Below are 20,569 nucleotides of genomic sequence, written 5' to 3'. Positions count from 1 at the left end.
GTGTCATCCAGTGTTCACAGCTCTGGACAGTTCCAACAACTTGTCGGCACTTTTAGAATAGTCTAAACTGGTGTCATCCAGTGTTCACAGCTCTGGACGGTTCCAACAACTTGTTGGCACTTTTAGAATAATCTAAACTGGTGTCATCCAGTGTTCACAGCTCTGGACAGTTCCAACAACTTGTCGGCACATTTACAATAGTCTAAACTGGTGTCATCCAGTGTTCACAGCTCTGGACAGTTCCAACAACTTGTTGGCACTTTTAGAATAGTCTAAACTGGTGTCATCCAGTGTTCACCGCTCTGGACAGTTCCATCAACTTGCCGGCACTTTTAGAATAGTCTAAACTGGTGTCATCCAGTGTTCACAGCTCTGGACAGTTCCAACAACTTGTCGGCACTTTTAGAATAGTCTAAACTGGTGTCATCCAGTGTTCACAGCTCTGGACAGTTCCAACAACTTGTCGGCACTTTTAGAATAGTCTAGTATAGTATGTCTACCACACCTGCATAGATTTAAGTGAGTAGCTTTTCCAGGCACAGCCAAATGGCTCATTGAAAAAACTTCTGACTCACAGCTCCAGGTTCTGGGTTTCAGTCATGAACTTTACTCACTGCGTGAAGTTTTTGCTTGTTCTCATTTCTGCATGGGTTTCTTTAGGTACTTTTATTTCCTCCCACCTCACCTAAGTTTGTTGTTGCTTGTCTACACTAAAATATGTGTGTGTCTGTCTATATCTATCAATCTCTATATAGTAGTTAAACATATTTTGCCATTTCACTGGAGTAAGAAATTATTTTCTTGTGGAACCCTTGAGTGGACTGTGATGGGGGGGGGGGAGAATTAAGGGATATGCACACCACAGGGCACAGTAACAAACAATCATATAAAAAAGTTTTCTGAGTGTGAAAAAGGCTCTCATCTACTCCATGGGCAGGACAGAGGTTCAAAAACTATATGGTTGTGGTACAGGCACATCATTAGTCCAGGAGCTTCCTGGGTTGCCAGACACTAAGAGATAGTAATCTGTCTAGCAGACAAATTGTGGTCTAAATCTTGGCCCTCAAGGGTCAACCTTTGAAAATAAAATATGCCAAAAACAAAGAACCCAGTTGCTCTTGAAGTTACTTCCTAACACCCTTTTAGCTGTTCTGGTGGCCTCCACCATTCCTTTATACCTCCATTAGGACTTTTGAGGTAGCAGTGGCGACTCCATTTTGGCAAAGGCAACAGTGGTTATGCTGTCTTTTGAAATTGGCTAAAGGCATTTACCACAAGCTTCACCACAAGCTTTACCACAGGCTGGATTTACTTGCACAAGACAGAAGTTGACTGATGCACCCCCAACCTGAAGAAACTTCATTTAAATTATTGGATGATTGTTTTTCATACTGTTTAGGCATCTTTCTCCTCAGTATGTGTAGCAAGTACTAAAGGAGGCTAAAAAGATTTTCTAGTTGGTACCACCATTATAACTAGGACCCATTTAAGGCTTGGATGCCTCTGGTTCTAGATTTGTGTGAGTTATTATCCTGTGGCCTTTATGACACATCTCTCAAGGTTAACTTTCAGTCAGTTCTGCTTGACTAACCTTTGCTGACCCCCCCCCCCCAATTGTACCTGTCCTTAACTCAATCATTTTTGAAAGGGGGTTTATGTATCCATCTACCTAGAAAACAAGTGGCTCCTCTTTGGGATCTTAACTTTGTGCTTGAAAAACTAACTCTTCTTCCATCTGAAACCAGCCCATTAGGCTAATTTCAGGCTCTTGATTTGGAAGAAAACTGTCTTACTAATTGCTTTGACTTCTGCGAAGAGAGTATCTGAGTTACATGCTCTTATTGTGAATCAGCACTACCTCATTTTCCACAAGGGTAAGGTTTCAGAGTTTACTTTAAGCCAGTCTGTTAATCTTCCTTTATTCTTTCCAGAACTTAAAAACAAGGGACAAAAAGTCCTACATATTCTGGATGTGTCGATTGTTCAAAACAAAGATTTTCAACCTTTTTCAGCTCATGGCACACACAAACTAATTGCAAAAATCTTGCGGCACACCAAAAAAAATATTACATTTTTTGCCTGACAAAAAATAGATATAATTTTGATTGATTTATAAAATCTTTTCCACTTTTTTACTCACATTTAATATTTAATGAGATATCTGAGCTGGACATCTTTTGTGCGAGGCTGAATTTTGGACAGGCATACTCTTAAATCTTCTTCCATGGTTTCCAGCCGCGATCTCTTTTTTTGTTCTTAATATTATTTATTGCAGAAAAACTTGATTTGCATACATATGACATGCAGAAAAGAAGAAGTGTTTCTATTGTTTTTTTTTTGTAATATTGGGAAATTCACGTTTAAAAGATAACCAAAATTTAGTAGTATCTGTTGTTAAATGCTTAAGTTTTAATCCTCTGTCATTTGTTATCTCTGTCCACTCATCCTCTTCTGTAATGTGTAAATTTGCCAGTTTGCACACATTTAAGACAAATGGATCTCTTATCCAATCCAAGGATGGTAGGTCAACTGAGGGAAAATATTTTTCAGTATTTATACGAAGCAATCTTAAAGTCTGTAAAATTAGATGTATAAGACGTCCATCCAGTTTCCACCTTTTCTTTAGCGCAAATATTTCTACTGCATTTTCTCTTCTAATTCTTACTTCCCAAAGCATTAGTTTTTCTTCGAAAGCATTCATTTTGTGGGTGGAAGTAAGAATATTTTCACACTTGCATACTTTTATTAAGTGTCAATGAGTTAACTGCGTAGTCAAGAGGTAACTAAGAGATTCCCAGTGACAGCTATTTAGAGTGGTGATGAAGCTATATACGTTGAATTTTTTTTTGTTTTTTGTTGTTTCTGATTAAATGGAAGGCGGGTTGAACTTCAAAATCCTTCAGGAAAGCTGTTCAGCTGTTTTGTCTCCTACGAATGTAAGAAAAAATGACAACCAGTGTCAAAGCAGGTAGTTTCTATATGATTGTATCTTGCTGTTTCTTTTTGCTATTGTCATCATAACAAGCAACTATCAAGCAAGATTAGGACCCACTCTACCCAGGTATTGAATTATTTTGTGGCTTTCCAGAAAAATGTGGACTGTAGAAGTATTCTAGAGATAGCAGCTTGGTTTCTCTGTACATGCTGTCACAAAGTATTACAAACCAAATTCCTTTTCCAGGTCTAAAACAAGATTTGCTGGGACCATTCTCCAGGGCCTCCTGGATTCTTGAATTTCTTACTCCCCCTTCTAATCTTATAAGCTATGATTGTTTACTTAAATGGCATAGGCTACAGCAACAGTGATCTAATGCTGAGCATGGTACATTTGTGTAAGTAAACTTATCATAATGAAGTGCTGAATTATTCACTGTGGCATCCATCTCTGAAAGAGTGACTCTTAGATTGAGCTATCAACATTTCTAATTTTGCTTGCTTTAAGCATGGACAATAATTGTGTTCCTCGTGTGCTAGAGTGGTCTAGCTGGTAGCAGTATTTTACTGTAAAGGCAGGAATGGGGCTGTTGCTGTGTGTCTGCAAATGTGGCAATCCTGAGGAGACTGTGGTTTTAAGTTTACTCAGTTTGGGTGTAACCGGTGTTAATCATAACCTAATGCAGCAGTGCGGATTTGACATATGCTCTTAAGGATAACTGCCCCTTGAATACTAACCCATGGGGTGGTGTGTCATAAAACCTTACTCCTGACCATCACACTTAACAGTTGCACAACACAGAATAATTGTGTACAAAATAAGCATGTTCTGAAAACATTACAAATTACTTCTATAAGGATGGATTCAATTACATTAGAGCTACCTTGATTTTCACTAGTAGTCTTTTAAGTTTAGACTGTCAGCCTAGATTTGAATGTTGATAATGGATTAAACAATTGACGTTTAACTGTAACTTTTTGAGAAGTTTATTTCTTTACGTTTACTTTCTGGCACTTTGTGCTGTTCTGGCAAACTCCAATTTATATTCACTTGTTTCAGGTGCTGAATAAGACAGAAGCCTTTGAAGAAGCTGTGAGGAAGGTCATCAAAGATGTTCATCTGGACAATGATATAGTCGTTTCAGTTTTTGAAACTAATATAAGAGTAATAGGGTGAGTTTAGAAAGTCACTTTTTTTTTTATTTGCTAACACTAAATATGTTTGTAAGAAAATATTTTCAGTTCTTTTCAACCTTTTTATTATATACTTAAGTAGCAGATGTGTAAGAAATATTTCTTAAAGAATGTTTATGCTTGCTTGACTGTAGCAAATTAGCAGCTCACACATCTGCTAGAGACAGAGTTTGTATGGATAACTGATCAACAACGGATCCATTTCAGGAAAGTACTGGAGGAGAATGTTTGTTGAAATATGCTACAGACTACAGAAAACACTTACCCACTACAAATTGTCAAACTATGCTAACAATTATATCATCGGAAGGGTAGGTCAGGTGACACAGAATCAGGAAGGAAGTGGACAGCTACTCAGCCTTAAGTAAAAACCCATTTTACTGTACTTAATAGACATAGTTCCACTGAAGTAATTAAAATAAACGGTATTTGTGTTAGAGTCAGAAAAGCTCACTGTACTTCACAAGAGCATAATTGCAACAAAAACAAAACAATTTAATTTTTTTGTGTGTGTGATGTTTTACCCACAGGCTTTACATTGCCCCCTCTATACCTTTACTGCAGAATATCATCCCACTCTTTCTTTAGAAATATTTCTGTGATTTTAGTCTGTAAGAGTGCAGGAGAGCAGACATTCTTTTCCCCTTGTTTTTCTTTTGTCACCCAGCCCCTTTGTGTGTATGTATAGTACAGTGAGATCTGGGAAACTGCCCTTTTCCCATTGTTGTGTGATCTGAGTTGGTGTATATAGTTAACAGGGGGTCTGGTGGTTTGTCCCTTTAGGCCAGTTCTCTGTTTTGTACTTATTGTCAGAGTAGTGTCTGTTTACTGCAGTCTTGAATTAGATTAAGCAGATAATTGGAGAATAAATTAATGACATTTTTACAGTAATGACATAGTGACTGCTAATCCTAGGAAGCACACTCTTAGCATTGTTTTGTCTACTGTTTGTGCACCATTTAGGGCTGCGTTTACGAGAAGGTATATCAAGAAAGGGAAATGAAGTGTTTCTGGGACTGAGGCAGGCAGGCAGGCAAACCAGCGAAAGGCTGTCAATGGCAACTGATAAGAAGCAGCTACTTCTAGGAGTACATCATAACCACTGCCTCTTGATGGAATTGCATTATAGACCTGTGGGTCTCAAATGGGTCCTGAGAAGAAATCTCCAGGGAGATGTATTTGAAGGCTGAAGATAATCTCGGTGTTCTTCCTGAAAACTGGAAAATGGGTAGGACCTGCTGTCTTGTAAAACAGAAACTGATGAATTGATCTGCCTGTATAGTACAGAATGTAGAAGGAAAAGACTGACAGCTGATGTGGTCTTTTCTATATGGTTCATCTAATCTAATTCTGATCTGATGCTGCATTATTTTATAGACATCAGCTCAGTGAGCTCTACCTCCTCTACCCATAACCCCCTGCTTCACTAGAACTACCTCATACATCTCTTACTGCCATTCTGGACAGCAGCTCTGTTGTTTGATCCTTCTCTGTATCCTTTTTTTGGACAGGGAGCATGATGGGAAGATGCTTTCTGCTGTTGGAGTTTGTTTTACTACACCTCAATGAACCATTTCTTGGAAGGTGGGAAGGTCTCTCTTTTTTTTGTAGGCCATCACAGCAGTCCCTTCAAGAGGCTTCTTTTTAAGGTTCTCTCTGTAGCGGGGGGTCAACCACAACAGACACTGCACTCATGGCAAGGGTGGTCCACAAAACCAGGGATTTCATGGCGATTTCTGTGGGAGGCCCTTTCAGCAACACAGAAGGGTTGCCTGGCTGTCCTGGTCTAGAGGCAGTCAGTGGTCGTTTGGTTGTACACCCGAAGGCTTGGGAGGCCATTACCTTGAATGCATGTTTGTTGAGTCGTATCTAGAAGCTGTTCAGTTTTATTTTTACAAAGTTCCCAGTATAAACTCCCAAATGACTTCCAGACATTGCATCCCATTAGTGAAGAGTAGCAGCTATCGAAATTCAAAAGCTGCTGGCAAGCTGAGTCATCCATGATTTCCCTTCGGAACAACTAAGATCCAGATTCTACTAAAGGTTCTTTTTGGTTCCAAAAAAGAATAATGACCTCAGGACAATTTTGAATGTAAGTAAGTTGAATAAGTTTGTAAAGCAGACCAAGTTCTGGATGGTCATGATGCAGTCCATTTTACCCCTGTTGAGAAGGGATGACTGGGTGTGCTTGATCAATCTCACAGCTGCCTGTCATCATATAAAGATTGCAAGGTGGTCCAGGAGATTCCTGTACTTCTGGCTGGAGGTTGATCATTACCAGTTCATAGTGCTGCTGATCGGTCTCAACACCACTCTTCGGGTGTTCACCAAGTGTATGGCAGTATTAAATACTGCCTTGGTGGCTTGCTTTTTTAAATTTTTTTATTTGCATTATTGTTTACAAGTTTTTGAGCCATTTGGCTTGTTTTTTGTATGGCAGTATTAGTAGCCTGGCTCACGTTTAGGAGTTCCAGGTCTTTCCCTACCTGGGCGATTAGCTCCTGACCATCCCCACGATAGCATCCCTGATCAGGGCTAAGGACACCTTAATCCAGCTTTGCAATTCTTTAGGGATCACAATCGGCTACCAGAAGTCCAGTCTCCATCCAGTTCAGTCCTTGAAATTTATAGGTTGCTATTTGGACACATTCTCCTAGATTGCCAAGCTGCCAGAGTCAAGAATATTGAACCTTCAGGATCTGGCAAGTCCTTGATCGTGTTCAGAAAGCCTACAGCTTATCTTAGCCTCAGACTTTGGACCACGTGGTGGCTGCCATTTGTTTGGTTCCCTTGGCCAGGTATCACTTGAGGGCATTACAATGGACCATGATGGTCCAGTGGTAGTATTCAAAACATCTGATGGGTTTTCGAGTTTCCCTGACCCAAGTTTGTTGAGATAAAATCGGGTGGAGTGTAATTTCTGTCCAGATGGACAGTATGTTGGTAGTCTGGTATCTAAACAAATGAGGGAACACACTGTTACCCACTTTGTCAGATGGTCTTCAGAGTCTGGCATTGGGCAATTTTGACTCAGTGGTTTCTGACTGTAGTGCACATCCTAAGGAAATCCACTTTTTTAAAGGACAGTTTGAGTGGGAACATTCTTCTTCCTCAGGAGCAATCCCTGAATCCAAAGGTTGCTGCTCAGATTTTGCTGCTCTGGGAATTTCTGTGTTGCAAAGTTTTTGATTCTCTGTCCAACACCAAGTGCAGCAGCCATTATGCCTTAGTTCCTCCTCAGGGATAGCCACCTAGGGATACTCTTCTGTATGCTTGGCCCCAGGTCTTCTGTATGCTTATCCCCTGACCCTTTGATAATAAAGTTTCTTCAGAAGGCAGCCAGTTACAGAGTGACTGTAGTCTTCATTGCTCCATTTTGGCCTCACCAAGTGTGATTTTCCCTCCTTGGGTTGTAGATGCCATTGCATATCTCATTTCTCACCTGGCAGGCTTGGATCTGCCAATCTTGCTTTCTCTAATTTCCTTGATGGTTTTCAGACTGAGTTTACATCTTAACTTCTTCCCAAAAGTTGTCTGTTCGAAAGGTGTATGCTAGTAAATGGAAACACTCTGCTGTGTGGGTGGTCTCTCAGGGTCTGGTTCCCTTGTCAGAACCTTTAGAGGCTAGCCTGGACTTTTTATATGGGCTTGTTTAATTCTGTGTCTAGCTACGCCACTGTTAATGTGCAGTTGGCAGCTATATCTAGTTTTCACATTGGCAGAGATAGTGTGCCACTGGCTGCCATTATGATCTCAAGGACCTTTCTTAAAGGAACTCTTTCACTCTGCCCTCCTGTGCAAGACCCTGTTCCACCTTGTGAATTGCCTTTTATGCTTCAGGTGCTGACTATGCCTCCATTTGAGCCTTCTGCTACTGTTGATCTGACGTTTTTGTCATGGAAGAATGTGTTCTTGGTGACAATAACCTCTGCCAACCATGTGTCAGAGTTGCAGGCCCTCCTTATCTGGTTTTCCATCAAGACAGAATGTCTGTCAGACTTGACCTTTCTTTTCTGCCTAAGGTGGTATCAGAAAATAATTTGAATCTGTCCATTCATTGGCTAGTCTTTTTTCCTGTTTTCAAAATTATGTTGTCCAAATGACTTTTGCATTCTATTTCCTTTGTGTATGGTTTGAAGGGAAAATCTTTGAATCTAAAACCAACAGGACAATCTGCCAGAATTATGGCTTACTTCTACAGTCTTTTTCTCCAGAGCTACTTGGGATGACATTTGAGCAGTTGCAACTTGGGTGGGTTATCGCACGTTTGTGTCCCACTACAAATTGAATATCCAGTCCAGGTCTAGGGCTTTGTTTGATTCCACTGTATAGTGCAATATCCTTTCATGAGACCTCCATAGGATGTTGTGTGGCTGGAAACTCTGTCCCACGAATTGAACCTAAATGAAAAAGACAACATCCGATATGAAATGTATTTATTTGCCAAAACAATAGATCTGTATTGTCTGTTTCCATCAGGTTCAACCCCCCCCCCACCTGCCCTCACCTTCTTGGGCATTCCGTTACCTTAGGGATGACTGACCGGTGATCCCGCTTTCTTTGTTTGGGTTCTTGGCCATTCTCCCATGAGGTCTAGGTCTGATCATTTAGTGAGAAAAGGGGGCAAACAAGATCTGAGGCACTTCTAGTGAAGTTTGCGGGGGGGGGGGGTTGAGAAGGGGAGGCGAAGCTCGCTGAGCTGAAGTCTTGGAAACTGGCCAGCATTGGATCCAAGTTGGATCTGATTACTCACCATAAGGATAGATCCATGGGTTGATAACTTTTATCTACAAGTACTGTTTGTTTTAACTGTTCATATTTAATGAAAGCCCTATATATTCATTATGAAGGGATGCTGAAATGGCACAGACTGAAGAGGTCACATTGAGCAGAACTTTGGAATTATTATTTGTGTACTGGTTAAAACCATTTGACAGTGCATTCATGACTTTTTTGTGATAAATTGCATGAGAAGCTTAAAAACTCTTGTGCCCGTATGAGGATTTGCTCTGGAAAATGAGTTTGTTATGGCTGTGAGAAAGATTACTTTCAGAAGAAATTTCCTGTTGCTGAAAATATTTCTGTGAAGCTAAAAACTTGTATGTACTAAAATTGTAGTTTCTTTATTCCTTGCAAATTGTCTAAAGTAATTGTGTGAACTCAACTACAGCCTGTCAGAGAAAGAGCAGTACAGCTGCTGACCAATACTTGCTCACCCTTCAAGAAAGATTTGCAGCCACATAGTACGATATGCTGAGTCTCCATCACCAAATATCTACTGTAATAAGCCAGACATCAATCTTGCTGTGAATCCCAAAAAAACTTGGATTAGAAGATGAATTTGCTACCATTTGGGAGATATGCAGGTAGAGAAACTGTACCCCAAGGTGAGTGGGCTGGGAAGCCATTCTGATATCTGTCCGGGGACTCATACATGGACCCTGTTGATACTAATATCCACAAATGTATCAGGAACTGAAATAGGAAATTATGGCTAGGGTTATGACTTTACCAGAGACACAGACAAATTTCAGAATTGGGCATTCGGTGTCTACGAACAGGTAAGGTTACAGATGGGTGATTTAATACATATCCTGAAATTGCGGGTGGAACCTCATGTAAATAATATAATTAAAATTCTAGAAATCTTTGCTGTCTACATATTTAGAAGGTGATTCTATGCAGCTTAAGAAGATGGGTATTCCAGGGTAACCATAAGTCAGAATTGCATGTACCAGGGGCTGTTAATAAGCCCTCACCTATGTATGTTTCTTTGACAGTGTTTAAAAATTTTACCATCTGAGATTTTTTTTAAATGGTAATGGTAGCCAAAAAGCTATACCTGAAAGCTTTTTGCCACCAGGCTGCTGCCTATCTTAAATATAGTGTTGTAATGGATGAGAGAAAGATGTAAAGGTTGTAGGACACAGGTAGTATGATTACATTAGTTAAAGTCACAATGTTTGTATGCATAAAACAAGTAATAAATAGAAACTTGAAATAATGTGTTCATGGAGAAAAATGGGAGTTCTTTCTTCTCTCTGTCTAACATACAAAGAATGTCCAACCCATAACTGTTGAACATGCTTCATCTTAGCAAAACCAAATCTACTCGAGCTACACACTCTTGGGATATAAACCTCACCACAACAATGAATAGAACATGCTGGAGGGATAGATTCCCTTCGCAAAGACTTCCCTTGCTATGGAACAAGGTCTCTATCTACATAAGACAGAGCCTCTCACTATCAATCTTCAAGAGGAACCTTGATGAGTGGATGGGTAACAGAAAGTTCACACCAGGGATCATATCAACAGCTCTACTAGATAGGGGCCAAGGGTACTAGCTGCTAGATCAAGGGCCTAAGGAACTAACCAAAGGGGCGGTGAATACCGCACAACGTGGCTGGGCTAATATATGCCGTCGGGCAGATAGCCTAGTACCTACCTATGAACCTAAACAGGTAGAAGTACATACCCTTTTAGGCAAAGAAATTTGCACCCTTTAGCTCTAGAGCTTGACATAGCATGTTATATAACAACTGGTGAAGACTTTCCCTGACTTCATACAGCTGTAGAAGTTACTATGGGGTGAGTTCAACTGTCTGTGGTACTAGAAGTACATAGTACCAGTAAAGAAAATGGTATAGGACAATAAGGCACAAGTAAGATTTGGCCCTTGGGAAATGGTTAGATGAATCTGAGTCTGAGGTTCACCAAAATACTCCAGTGGCTAAATTAATAAAAGAGTAAAGTGACAAGGTAGGACTCATAGTTAAGAATACCCTGAGGGAGTGATAGATGACTCTGTCAAAAGGAAAGGGGACCTTGAGCAGAGTCCTGGAGAAAGCCAATCAGAAGCAGAAGCAAAACTCTAAGGATAAAGAAAGTAAGACAGCTACTGAAGGAAGATAAAGAGGAACTACCTGTTGTCCTTCCATATCATTGTTGCAGTATCCTTTACAATAGGATCCCTTGCCAAGGACAGCCTGACTTCTGGACAGTATACCAAAGCCTTTAGTTTGTATTAGGTATGCCGTATGTCACATGTATGCTCTCTGTGCATGGTATAGGGCATAAACTGACATATGGATGTACCATCCTCAGAATTTATTTACCACCAGTCCTAATGCCATCTTCATTTGTTAGGCTGAATGCTTGTTTGCCTGCTGGTTGCTGAGTCACTTTTCAGATAATTGCCCCATTTGGGTTTTTCCTTCTTGTCTCCTTATTTTTTGGTTGTTGGTTTCAAGTCATCCAGAAAGGGGAGGTGCCAGTGTGGGAGACAGATTTCCCATAAGAATCATCATGAGCAGTGTTTGTTTTATTTAGGTGCTTCTCACAATCATATGTCTTGTACCATATGTCAGGCATTTGTTCCAAAAACCTTGCTTTGTTGACCCTCTTCTTTAGCAAGCAATTTAGAAAGCCAATGTCTTAAATTGTTGGCTAAAGATGCTATGGAGGAATCCTTCTGGCTCGAGGGTCAGCCATCCATGAAGAAGACCAAGAAATCTCGGTCAGATTCTTCAGCTGTGCCACCTCTGCTGGATGTCTCTTTTGAGATTAGTGAAAGCTTGCCAGGACCACCTGGTTTTTCAGTTGGATTCCTCTGCCATGACTGCTTGGAGGCCAGCATGGATCTGGCCCAAGGGTCAGCCATCCATGAAGAAGAAGACCAAGAAAGCTCAGTCAGATTCTTCAGCTGTACCACCTCTGCTGGATGTCTCTTTTGAGATTAGTGAAAGCTTGCCAGGACCACCTGGTTTTTCAGTTAGATTCCTCTGCCACGACTGCTTCATAGGCCAGCATGGGTCCGGCTTCTCACATGTCCATGGTGGCCTTACAGATGTCTGCCCCTGATGTTCAAGGGGACCTGAAGATGATTATTTCCGAAGGACCTAGGGGTGTTCCTCAAATTTTGGTTAGAGAAGAGATTCCTGCTAACTCTTATAAAGTGTCTTCACCAAAGGGCTTCCTTTTCAACCTCCAGTCCCCTGTCAGGAACTCTTTACAGATGTCTCAGATGTGGGATGGAGAGCCTCCTTTGGTCCTCTGAAAATGCAGGGCCTCTGGTCTCTTTGACAAAAGAAAGACCACATCAGTATCAAAGAGATGAGAGCCCTTCTCCTGGTTCTTCATCCTCTTTTTCTTCTAGGGCCCCTCAAAGTCTTCACAGACAGTACACAGTGATGTGGTATATGAACAAGCAAGGGGGAAACAAGATTATCTCCTGTGCAGACTGGCTCTTCAGGTTTAGGATCTAGCTGTCCAGTATTAAGTGACCCTTTTTGCAGTTTACCGTCCTTCATATCAAAAATTTTATGGCAGATTCCCTGTGAAGATCCATAGCAAATTTTATGAGGAGATGTTTCACAGAGATATTTTTCTAGACGTCCACCGGTGGGGTAGTCCACAAGTAGATCTTTTTGCCTCCCCTCTGAACAAAAAAATTTCTCTCTCTTGCATCAGAGTCCCATGTCCTCAGGCCTGGAAGGTGGATGCCATCTTGTTTTCTTGGAAAGGGATTTTTTTATGGCTTCCTTCCCCTTCATCTCATACCATGGGTCCTGTTCAAGGTAGAACAGGATGTTCCCAAATCTTGTTAGTGACTCCCTTTTGGCCCAGACAGCATACTGCATTTATCCAAGGGCAGTCATCACAGGTTACCTTACAGGGTGGACCTACTCATACAAGACATCTCCACTTGTCCACTCTTCAACTGACATTGTGGATGAGGCATCTTTTTTGAGGATTTTCTGTCTGGTGTCTTTCTCATAACCTGGATCCACTTACTGTGGAAGTTTCTTTGGTTCTCTCTTATTTGTGTGCATTGCTTAATACTGGGTTGGCATATTCTGCAAAGTTCCTGGTGGCACATATATCAGAGGATCTTTCTTGGAGTACAAACACAGGCCAGCTAATTAAAAAAGCCCACCAGTGACTGCACTTCCTAAGAAGGCTGAGAAAAGGAAAGCTCTCTATGAATGCTCTAATTACCTTCTGTAGAGGAGCCATCAAGAGCATTATCACCAGCAACTGCACTGTATGGTTCGGTAACAGCATAATGGCCGCAAGGAAGAAGCTGCAAAGAATAATAAGAATAGCAGAAAAGATTGTGGGCATTAGTCATCCTACCTTACAGGAGCTCTTTACTGAGATGTAAAAAAAAGTCCCGCAAAATACTGAGCGACACTTTTCATCCAGTGTATGGTTGGTTCACTAAACTTGCTTCTTGGTAGAATGTTACGGAGTATCCTTTGCAGGACCTCCAGATTCATGAACAGTTTTTATCCAGCTGCAATAAGACTCATTAAATCAGACATAAATCTGGATTTATCAAAACTGCAATAGATTGTTACACACTCATTATTTTTCTTTTTCCATACAGTAATTTTATTTATTTATTGCATACTAAAATTAATGTATTCTCATTTAAGTGGAATTCCAGTCACTTCCTTATGTGCAATATCACCCAATCTCACCTCTGTGTATAGTATAGTATAGTATACTTTTCATGTGTTAATTATCTAGTAGTCAGTGTTGTCCAATGTAATAAATTGTGTACAAGCATGTGCAACAGCTAGATAGATATTTAGTTTTGTACTATAGTTATTCTTTATTCTTTAATACCTATCGTTCTTTTTGTGTTTGTTTTCTCCTGTAAAAGCGCACTCAAAATTTTGTTTAGGTAACATCAGCACTGCACTTAGGTAGAACCATACAGTGCAGTTGCTGGTGTTTCCATTTTCCTACATGACAAAGTTTCTTTAAATCTTTGACTCTTTTATTAAAGCCCACCTACCAGCTATTTCTGCTTGCCTACCTTTGACTTCTAGATTAGAGGTCAAACATTTCTTAAAGGCGTTCTTCACATAGGCCTCCCAGAAAGCCTGTTCCCCCTACTTGGGACCTGAATTTTTTTATTTTGGAAAGACTGACTCAGGCTGCTTTTGAGCCTGCAGCTTCAGCTTCTTTACATCATTGTTCTTGGAAGACTGTTCTTCTTTTGGCCCTTACTTCTGCCAGATCGGTGTGTCACAAAAGGAGATTCTGTCAGCCCAGCTGGCTGGAATTTTGTAAATAATTATGTCATTTGTGAATATTAACATGATTTATATAGAAGTGTAACAAAAGGGAGATACTGCCAACAAAGCTGTCTGGAATTTTGTAAATGGTTGTGTCATTTGTGAATGTCAGCATGCTTCATGTAAGATCATTGTGTTACAGATATATTAGAACTGTATGTCATATTGTACAGACGTGTGCTGAAGAGATATTTTGTAAAGTACTGAGTAGAAATACATGTACACTATTGTAACTGTTTATATGTATATATTTTAACAATGGAAACTGCAACACAAGAAGTTAATTTCAGAAGAATAGTTGAAATAAGTTACTTTATGGCTGGACCATAAACAAAAGAGGTTATCTCTCAATTTCAGTGCAGTAACAGACACAATGTCTAGAACTAGAAATTTTTTTGTATTGTCTTGGAAGTGTTTATTGTTTTATGACTTCCAGGATCTGCCTTAGATCTAAGAAGGGCCCTTGTTTAAGTGTTTTTGCAGGTAGATGCTAAATGCTACCAGCTGCATCAGTGGGCGTTTTCACCTGGGATAAAGTCAGATGACAAGAAATTATATCATTCCACAAGTATCCCAGCAGTAATGTTTGGGATATTAATTTAAGAACTCTGTGAGAGAGAGACTGAGCATTTTTTGTTTTGTCTTTGACCTGACAAGAATATCCACTTGCCACATCTGCCTGCTTGCTCTGTAAGTAAGTTAACTAGGCTTTAGTAATTCTCTTAGATTCAGACAAGAATATAGGGAACCTATTCAAAAAGAGGTGAAGTCTTCCAGTAAAGAATTACTGCCCACAAACAATCAAATGAATAAAACAAAAAAGCAGTGCACCACCAGGCTGAAAAACACTTCCGTACTTTAATATAAACACAGATAAAATCCAAATGACATGAGCGCTTTCGGGTCCAAGGCCTTCATCAGATAACAAATGCATGAAAGCAATTCAATTTGAATAAACATCAACCAATCAAGCTTCAGTATTGTACCCTCCTTTTTGTCAGTGCTGGATTTAAAGGTATAACCCCATTAAGGCCAGGGGTATATCTGCTGATAGCTCAGTTATCCATTTCATTTCATTAAACTCCATATGGTTAGCATATCCCCTCCCCTGAAATGAGAATAGATAATCTGTAAAACCATAAAATTAAAAATATGGTCGGAATTCCAATTTATATGTTGGAAAAGTGCATTATGTTCAATTCCTAATCTAATGGAGACAGATGACTAAGGATCTTGTCATTTAGCATACAGTTCATCTTTCCTATGACTTACAGCCTCTGTGGATTAGGAGTTGGCCAAATCCTTTGTGACTGTTGGGGGGGTCCCTCGGTGGACAATGGAGAGCCACTGTTGTCAGCCCTGGGAAAGGGAACAGTGAAGGCTTCCCTTTTTTGTCAGAATGTTGTGACCATCTCTAGGAAAGCTGCTTTTGCCATTAGTAACATTGTTGGCCCTATTTTTCTTGTCAAAAAAGAAGCAGAAAACTGAACATATATCTACTCCTCCTGTAATTTCCTTAGATAGGAGTAGTTTACTGAGTCTGTCTTAGTGTAAGGTAGTTTCTGTTAAAAGAAAGAGGGATGCCTCCTTTCCTGAACAGATTCAAGATTCTTAATCTGGACAGGAGGATGAAGGGACAGATACAGGGTTTCTCCTCAGATTTTTGATTCAGACTCAGTGGAGAGCTCTGTTTCTCCCTGTGGGGGTTCTCTTTCTCTGAGACTATTTCTAGAACATGCTAAGAAGCTACTATGAGCTGTTACAGAGGAATTTCCAGGACTTGCACCCATTCCTTCAGTTTTGTTTGCCTTGGAGGATGTGAGTGTTACTTTGTGCAATTTTTATGATAGTCTGCCAGCTTCCCCTAAAAGGACAGATAGGCTGCTTAAAATTCTCAGTTTAAGTTGTCATACTGTCTTCCCAACCTTGATCCAGCAACTATGTTAGAGTTAATGCCAATCCTGCTATTTCTAATAAGAATGGTAAAAGGTGTGTCTGCATCTTTGATTTTCAGAATTTTGAATTGTCAGGCTCATTTGTTAAGGTTTGTCTTGACCAACTGAAAGTATGAGTAATATTTTGTCTGCAGATTCTTCTTTGGAAAATCTACTTTAAATAATTTAATTTCTGCTATGTGTTCAAGCCAGTACTCATATACAGTAAGTGTATGACTGTTGATATTTATTCCATGGCTATGGCCACTTTGCATGACTGTGTTCTCAGAACCTCTCCGATGCTGTTAACAATGAGATTGTAAATTCTTCTTTGGATAGAGGTTTAGTTTTTAGCCCCTCTGCTACAGAGGTGATCTAAACGTGTGTTGAAAGGGTTAAGCTGGTACATGGATTTTTCAGCCCTCCTTTTCCAAATCTTCCAAGGGATTTTCTAACTCTTCATCCAACTTTGGTAAGAGACAAAATAACAGTCTCAATAAATGCAGGTAAACAGGCATTTAAAAAGAAATGGCAAGGGGATTCCAAGAAGCATTCTGGAAGCTCCCAAAACCAAGTACAGGACAAATAAGTCAGAATGACTGAGAGACCTTGTTTTCACTTCCAACACCTGGTGACCTCTTTCTGAATCTCCACTTTTCACTTGGGCAATACTTTCAAGCAAATGGGTTCTGAAGACCATTCATCAAGGTTAGAGATGGCAGTGGAAGGAAATTTGCAGGGGGTAATTCCTCATCCTCCAGACCAGACTCTTATTTCTACCTGCCCTTCATTACATGTTGTCCCAGAGAGTGAAAGAACCAGTTCTCCCTTCCCAAGTGGTAAAAGGGTTTTATTTGAAGATATTTTAGTGCCAGAGAAAGAAAGAAAAGGCTTGGAGACCAGTCCTACATCTTCCTTTCATATTCAAAGTAATGCCATTTCACAACCTTTTGCCTCTTTTTCCTCATGCATATTTCCTGTTAACTAGATTTAAAAGATGCTTATCACATCCCTTTTCATTCGGATTTTAGGCATTTCTTAAAGTTTTGTGTGTCTGGATCACATTATCAATTCTCTGTCTTAACCTTTGTGCTATTCACTGCTCCAAGGGTGTTCACAAAGTGTCTAGCTCCAGTTACATCCTCTTGCAGCCTACAGGGTGTCCACATTTTTCCATATTTAGATAACTTGCTTATCTTTGCAGAGTCTTTTTCAGAGTGTCTGGATGTCTTACACAAACTGAGATTTCAAGAGAACATTCAAAATTCTTTCTTGACTCCTCACAGGATCATGTTTCTCTGATTTCAGCTACACATCACAGTTCAAAGAGCTTTTCTTCCACAGGAGAACATCGATCTTTATCTAGATCTAGTTCTACGGTTTTCCACCCAGAATTTAGTCACTGTGAGGGAATTTCTCAGGATTTTAGGTCTTATGGTTTCTATGATTCTCATGATACCATTAGCAAGACTCCACATGAGAGAGGTATAATGGTATCTGAAGTCTCTTTTGTCCCAGCACCAACATGCTTTGTCTTTTTGTATTCCCATGCTGGGGATTTCAGAAGAGAAATCACTTGGTAGAGGAAAGATATCCACAAGTCCAGGTCTTCCTGTTTCAAAGCAGTCAGTCACCACAGATGCCTTGAATTTTGCTTAGGGAGTAGTTTCAGGATGCATGAAAGTGTAAGGTGTGTGAGACACCAAGGACAGATGCAAGCACATGAATGTAAAATAATTGCTTGCCCTGACTGAGGCAGTTAACTCTCTGAATAGATATGGTACATCCACAGACCAGGAAAAATGAGGTTGTGCCCCTATACAGGCTAGCCATGTTAGCAGTGGATATAGCTTTACAGCATAATCTCACTCTACAGGAATCCTACATTACATCAGAGCAAGACAGTCTGGCAGAGAAGCTAAGCAAGACAAGATTAGACCTTCATGAATGGAATCGAAATGGGGGGGGGGGGTGTCTTCCAAGCTTTCTGTAAGGAGTTCCTCAAGTAGAGCTCTTTGCCTCCTGTCTGTGTAATCAGATGGCAAGATTCTGCTCCAGAACTCCATACAAGGAGGATTGGAAGACAGATGTGTTTTCTTTTCCTTGGACAAGAATGTTCTGTATGCTTTTCCACCCTTTCCACTGATCTTCAGGGTACTTCTGATGATTCAGAAGGAATCCCCCAAGATCATTGTGGTGACTCCCTTCTGGCTCAGGCAATGATGGTTCATCTTTCTTTTGGAAAAGGCCAGGGCAGTTACTGCAAGATCCCTCTCAGGATGGATCTTCTCAAACAAGAACATGAGTTTTGATAATATCCTGATCCCAAGCAACTTCAATTGACTTTCTGGATGATAACGTTTTAATTCTTTTTAGGCACCTGTTTACTGAGGATGTGCTGCAGACACTAATGGAGGAAAGAAAACCTGCTACTAGAAAATCATATTTTTGCAAATAGAAAAGGTTTTCTAATTGGTACTAGCAACATAACCAGCACTCATTTAATGCTGGTTGCTCTTTGGTTTTACAATGTTTGTGTAGTTACTGATCTCTTTCGTACTCCTCTGTCAAGATTCATTTGTTGGCTATTTCATGTCTGCCCATGGATCCTCCTGTTTCAATGCAGTCCCATGTTAAAATGGTTTTGAAAGCGGTTTTGCTTAAGAGGCCTCAAAGAAAATCAGTGGCCCCTCCTTGGGTCTTAAACAGTTTTACTCATTGCTCTGACCACTGCAAGAAGCATTATCTGAGTTGCAAATTCTTATAATAAGTCAACCTACCTCATTTTCCATGGGAAGTGGGTTTCTTTGACAACTAATCCTTTTATGCCTAAAGTGGGGTCTGAGTTTTTGTAAGCCAAACCATCCATCTCCCTGATGTTCTTCGTGTTTCACTGTTGTAGTCATCACATTTGGGTTATCCCTGCCAGGGTAGCCCTCAGCCGGCCTGAATACCAGAGGCTTAATATTTCTGCGTTGGTTTCTGTCACTCCAGGACTGACGTCAGGTCGTCAGTAGTATAAAGTAAGGCAGCCAACACCATTACATCAGTCTTTCTTGCCGCGGAACCCGAAGCAGAAGCAGTTCGCACGAGTGCCGGTCGGCTGCTACCTGAGTTTCGTCTTCCAAATTGGAGCTGAAGTCTTCTAAAGCTAAGTACCCCGTTGGGGATCCTTTTTTCTTGCACTAACCGATGTCAGAAAAAATTAACAGTTGTCTCTCCTGTGGAAAGCAAATGCCACACCAAGACTTTTATTCTTACTGCGTCACTTGCTTAGGCCTAGACCACGACGTCCCCAGCTGTCGCTTCTGTGCTTTGTTCAATGCCAGAACTGTACATCGTCGGGCCCTTATTGTAGCTATTTTCGCTTACAGTCCTCAAATTCTGATATTGCTTCGGTAAGCCATCTTACAGCAGATGATCTGAAAAAATGTAAAGATAAAGACAGAGACAGACCGCACAGGTCCAAACCTACCGACGACGCTCCAGTTAAGCTAGTAGTCAGTTCTCCGGTCCTCAGTGAGGGGCTTTCGCAGTCCCTGATGCCCGCTTCTGTGGATTCATAGGCCACTACCGAGACCCTTTCAGAGTCTGGTATGTCACAAAACTCTTCTTTGACTAAGGATCCTGCGGTCGTCTCTACCTTGGATGGGTCCAGAGCCGCTGAGCAGGTACTGGATTCCGAGGAAGTCCTTCGCACTACCGATTCTCAACACAAACCGATGACTTCTTTCGTGACTACCATTCTTTCTAAAATTACTGAGTTTCTTAGGTCCAGGTTACGAGCCACACCCAAGAAACCAAGGACCTAATCTTGGGCACCTGTTTCCTTGCCTCAAGTCCCAAATGCTTAAAATGGCGGAAGACCTTGTCATGCTGATCAGGGGAAGCCAAGCTACCCCTTCCAAAAGAAAAAGAGATCTCTCCCTTGTAGTTTTTTCTGAACAGGAGTCCGATGCCTCATCTGAGTATGAAGACATGCAACCCCTCTCTGCTTATGAGGATTCTGATGCAGAGGATTCCATTCCTTCAGCCTCTCCCCCAGAGGATTTTTCCTTTGAGGAAACCCTTCACACCTTAAGGGAGCATTTCCAGTGGGAAAGTCAGGACTGCCCTCAGTCTAAAAAGAGACTCAGGGAATTCTTAGATCTTCCACAGCACAGACGGCCATCCCCTCAGTCCTGGATGTTGTGGAAGATGTTTTCCTGGAATCTAGCTTGACTCCTGACACCCTCCATCCTGCACCCAGAAAACCAGATGGGTATTAGAGAGTCCCTGACACACAAATTTCTTTTTAAAACTCCTACTGCTGACCCTGAGGTGATTTCTCAAGGGCTTAAAGGGATTAAAGCAATCTCTGCTAAGAATCCCACCCCCTCAGATTGGGAGCAGTAGACAGATGGGGTAAAAACGTATGCA

At 40.8% G+C, this 20,569-nt stretch overlaps 1 protein-coding gene across 3 annotated transcripts in view; it reads left to right on the top strand.

Moving 5' to 3' along the window:
* The window catches only part of EDEM3 (ER degradation enhancing alpha-mannosidase like protein 3), a 1,015,437-nt gene that overhangs the window by 198,742 nt on the left and 796,126 nt on the right, over window positions 1-20,569 (top strand). For all 3 annotated transcript variants that reach the window (XM_044085305.1, XM_044085306.1, XM_044085304.1), the window contains exon 5: window positions 3,995-4,107. In XM_044085305.1, coding sequence (XP_043941240.1) covers window positions 3,995-4,107 — 113 coding nt within the window. The remainder of the gene's footprint in view (window positions 1-3,994; window positions 4,108-20,569) is intronic.

This window comes from Protopterus annectens, chromosome 10.part0 (genome assembly GCF_019279795.1).
Source record: "Protopterus annectens isolate FY-2018-M chromosome 10.part0, PAN1.0, whole genome shotgun sequence".
NCBI lineage: Eukaryota > Metazoa > Chordata > Ceratodontiformes > Protopteridae > Protopterus > Protopterus annectens.
This window is presented reverse-complemented; position numbering and strand designations above follow the sequence as displayed.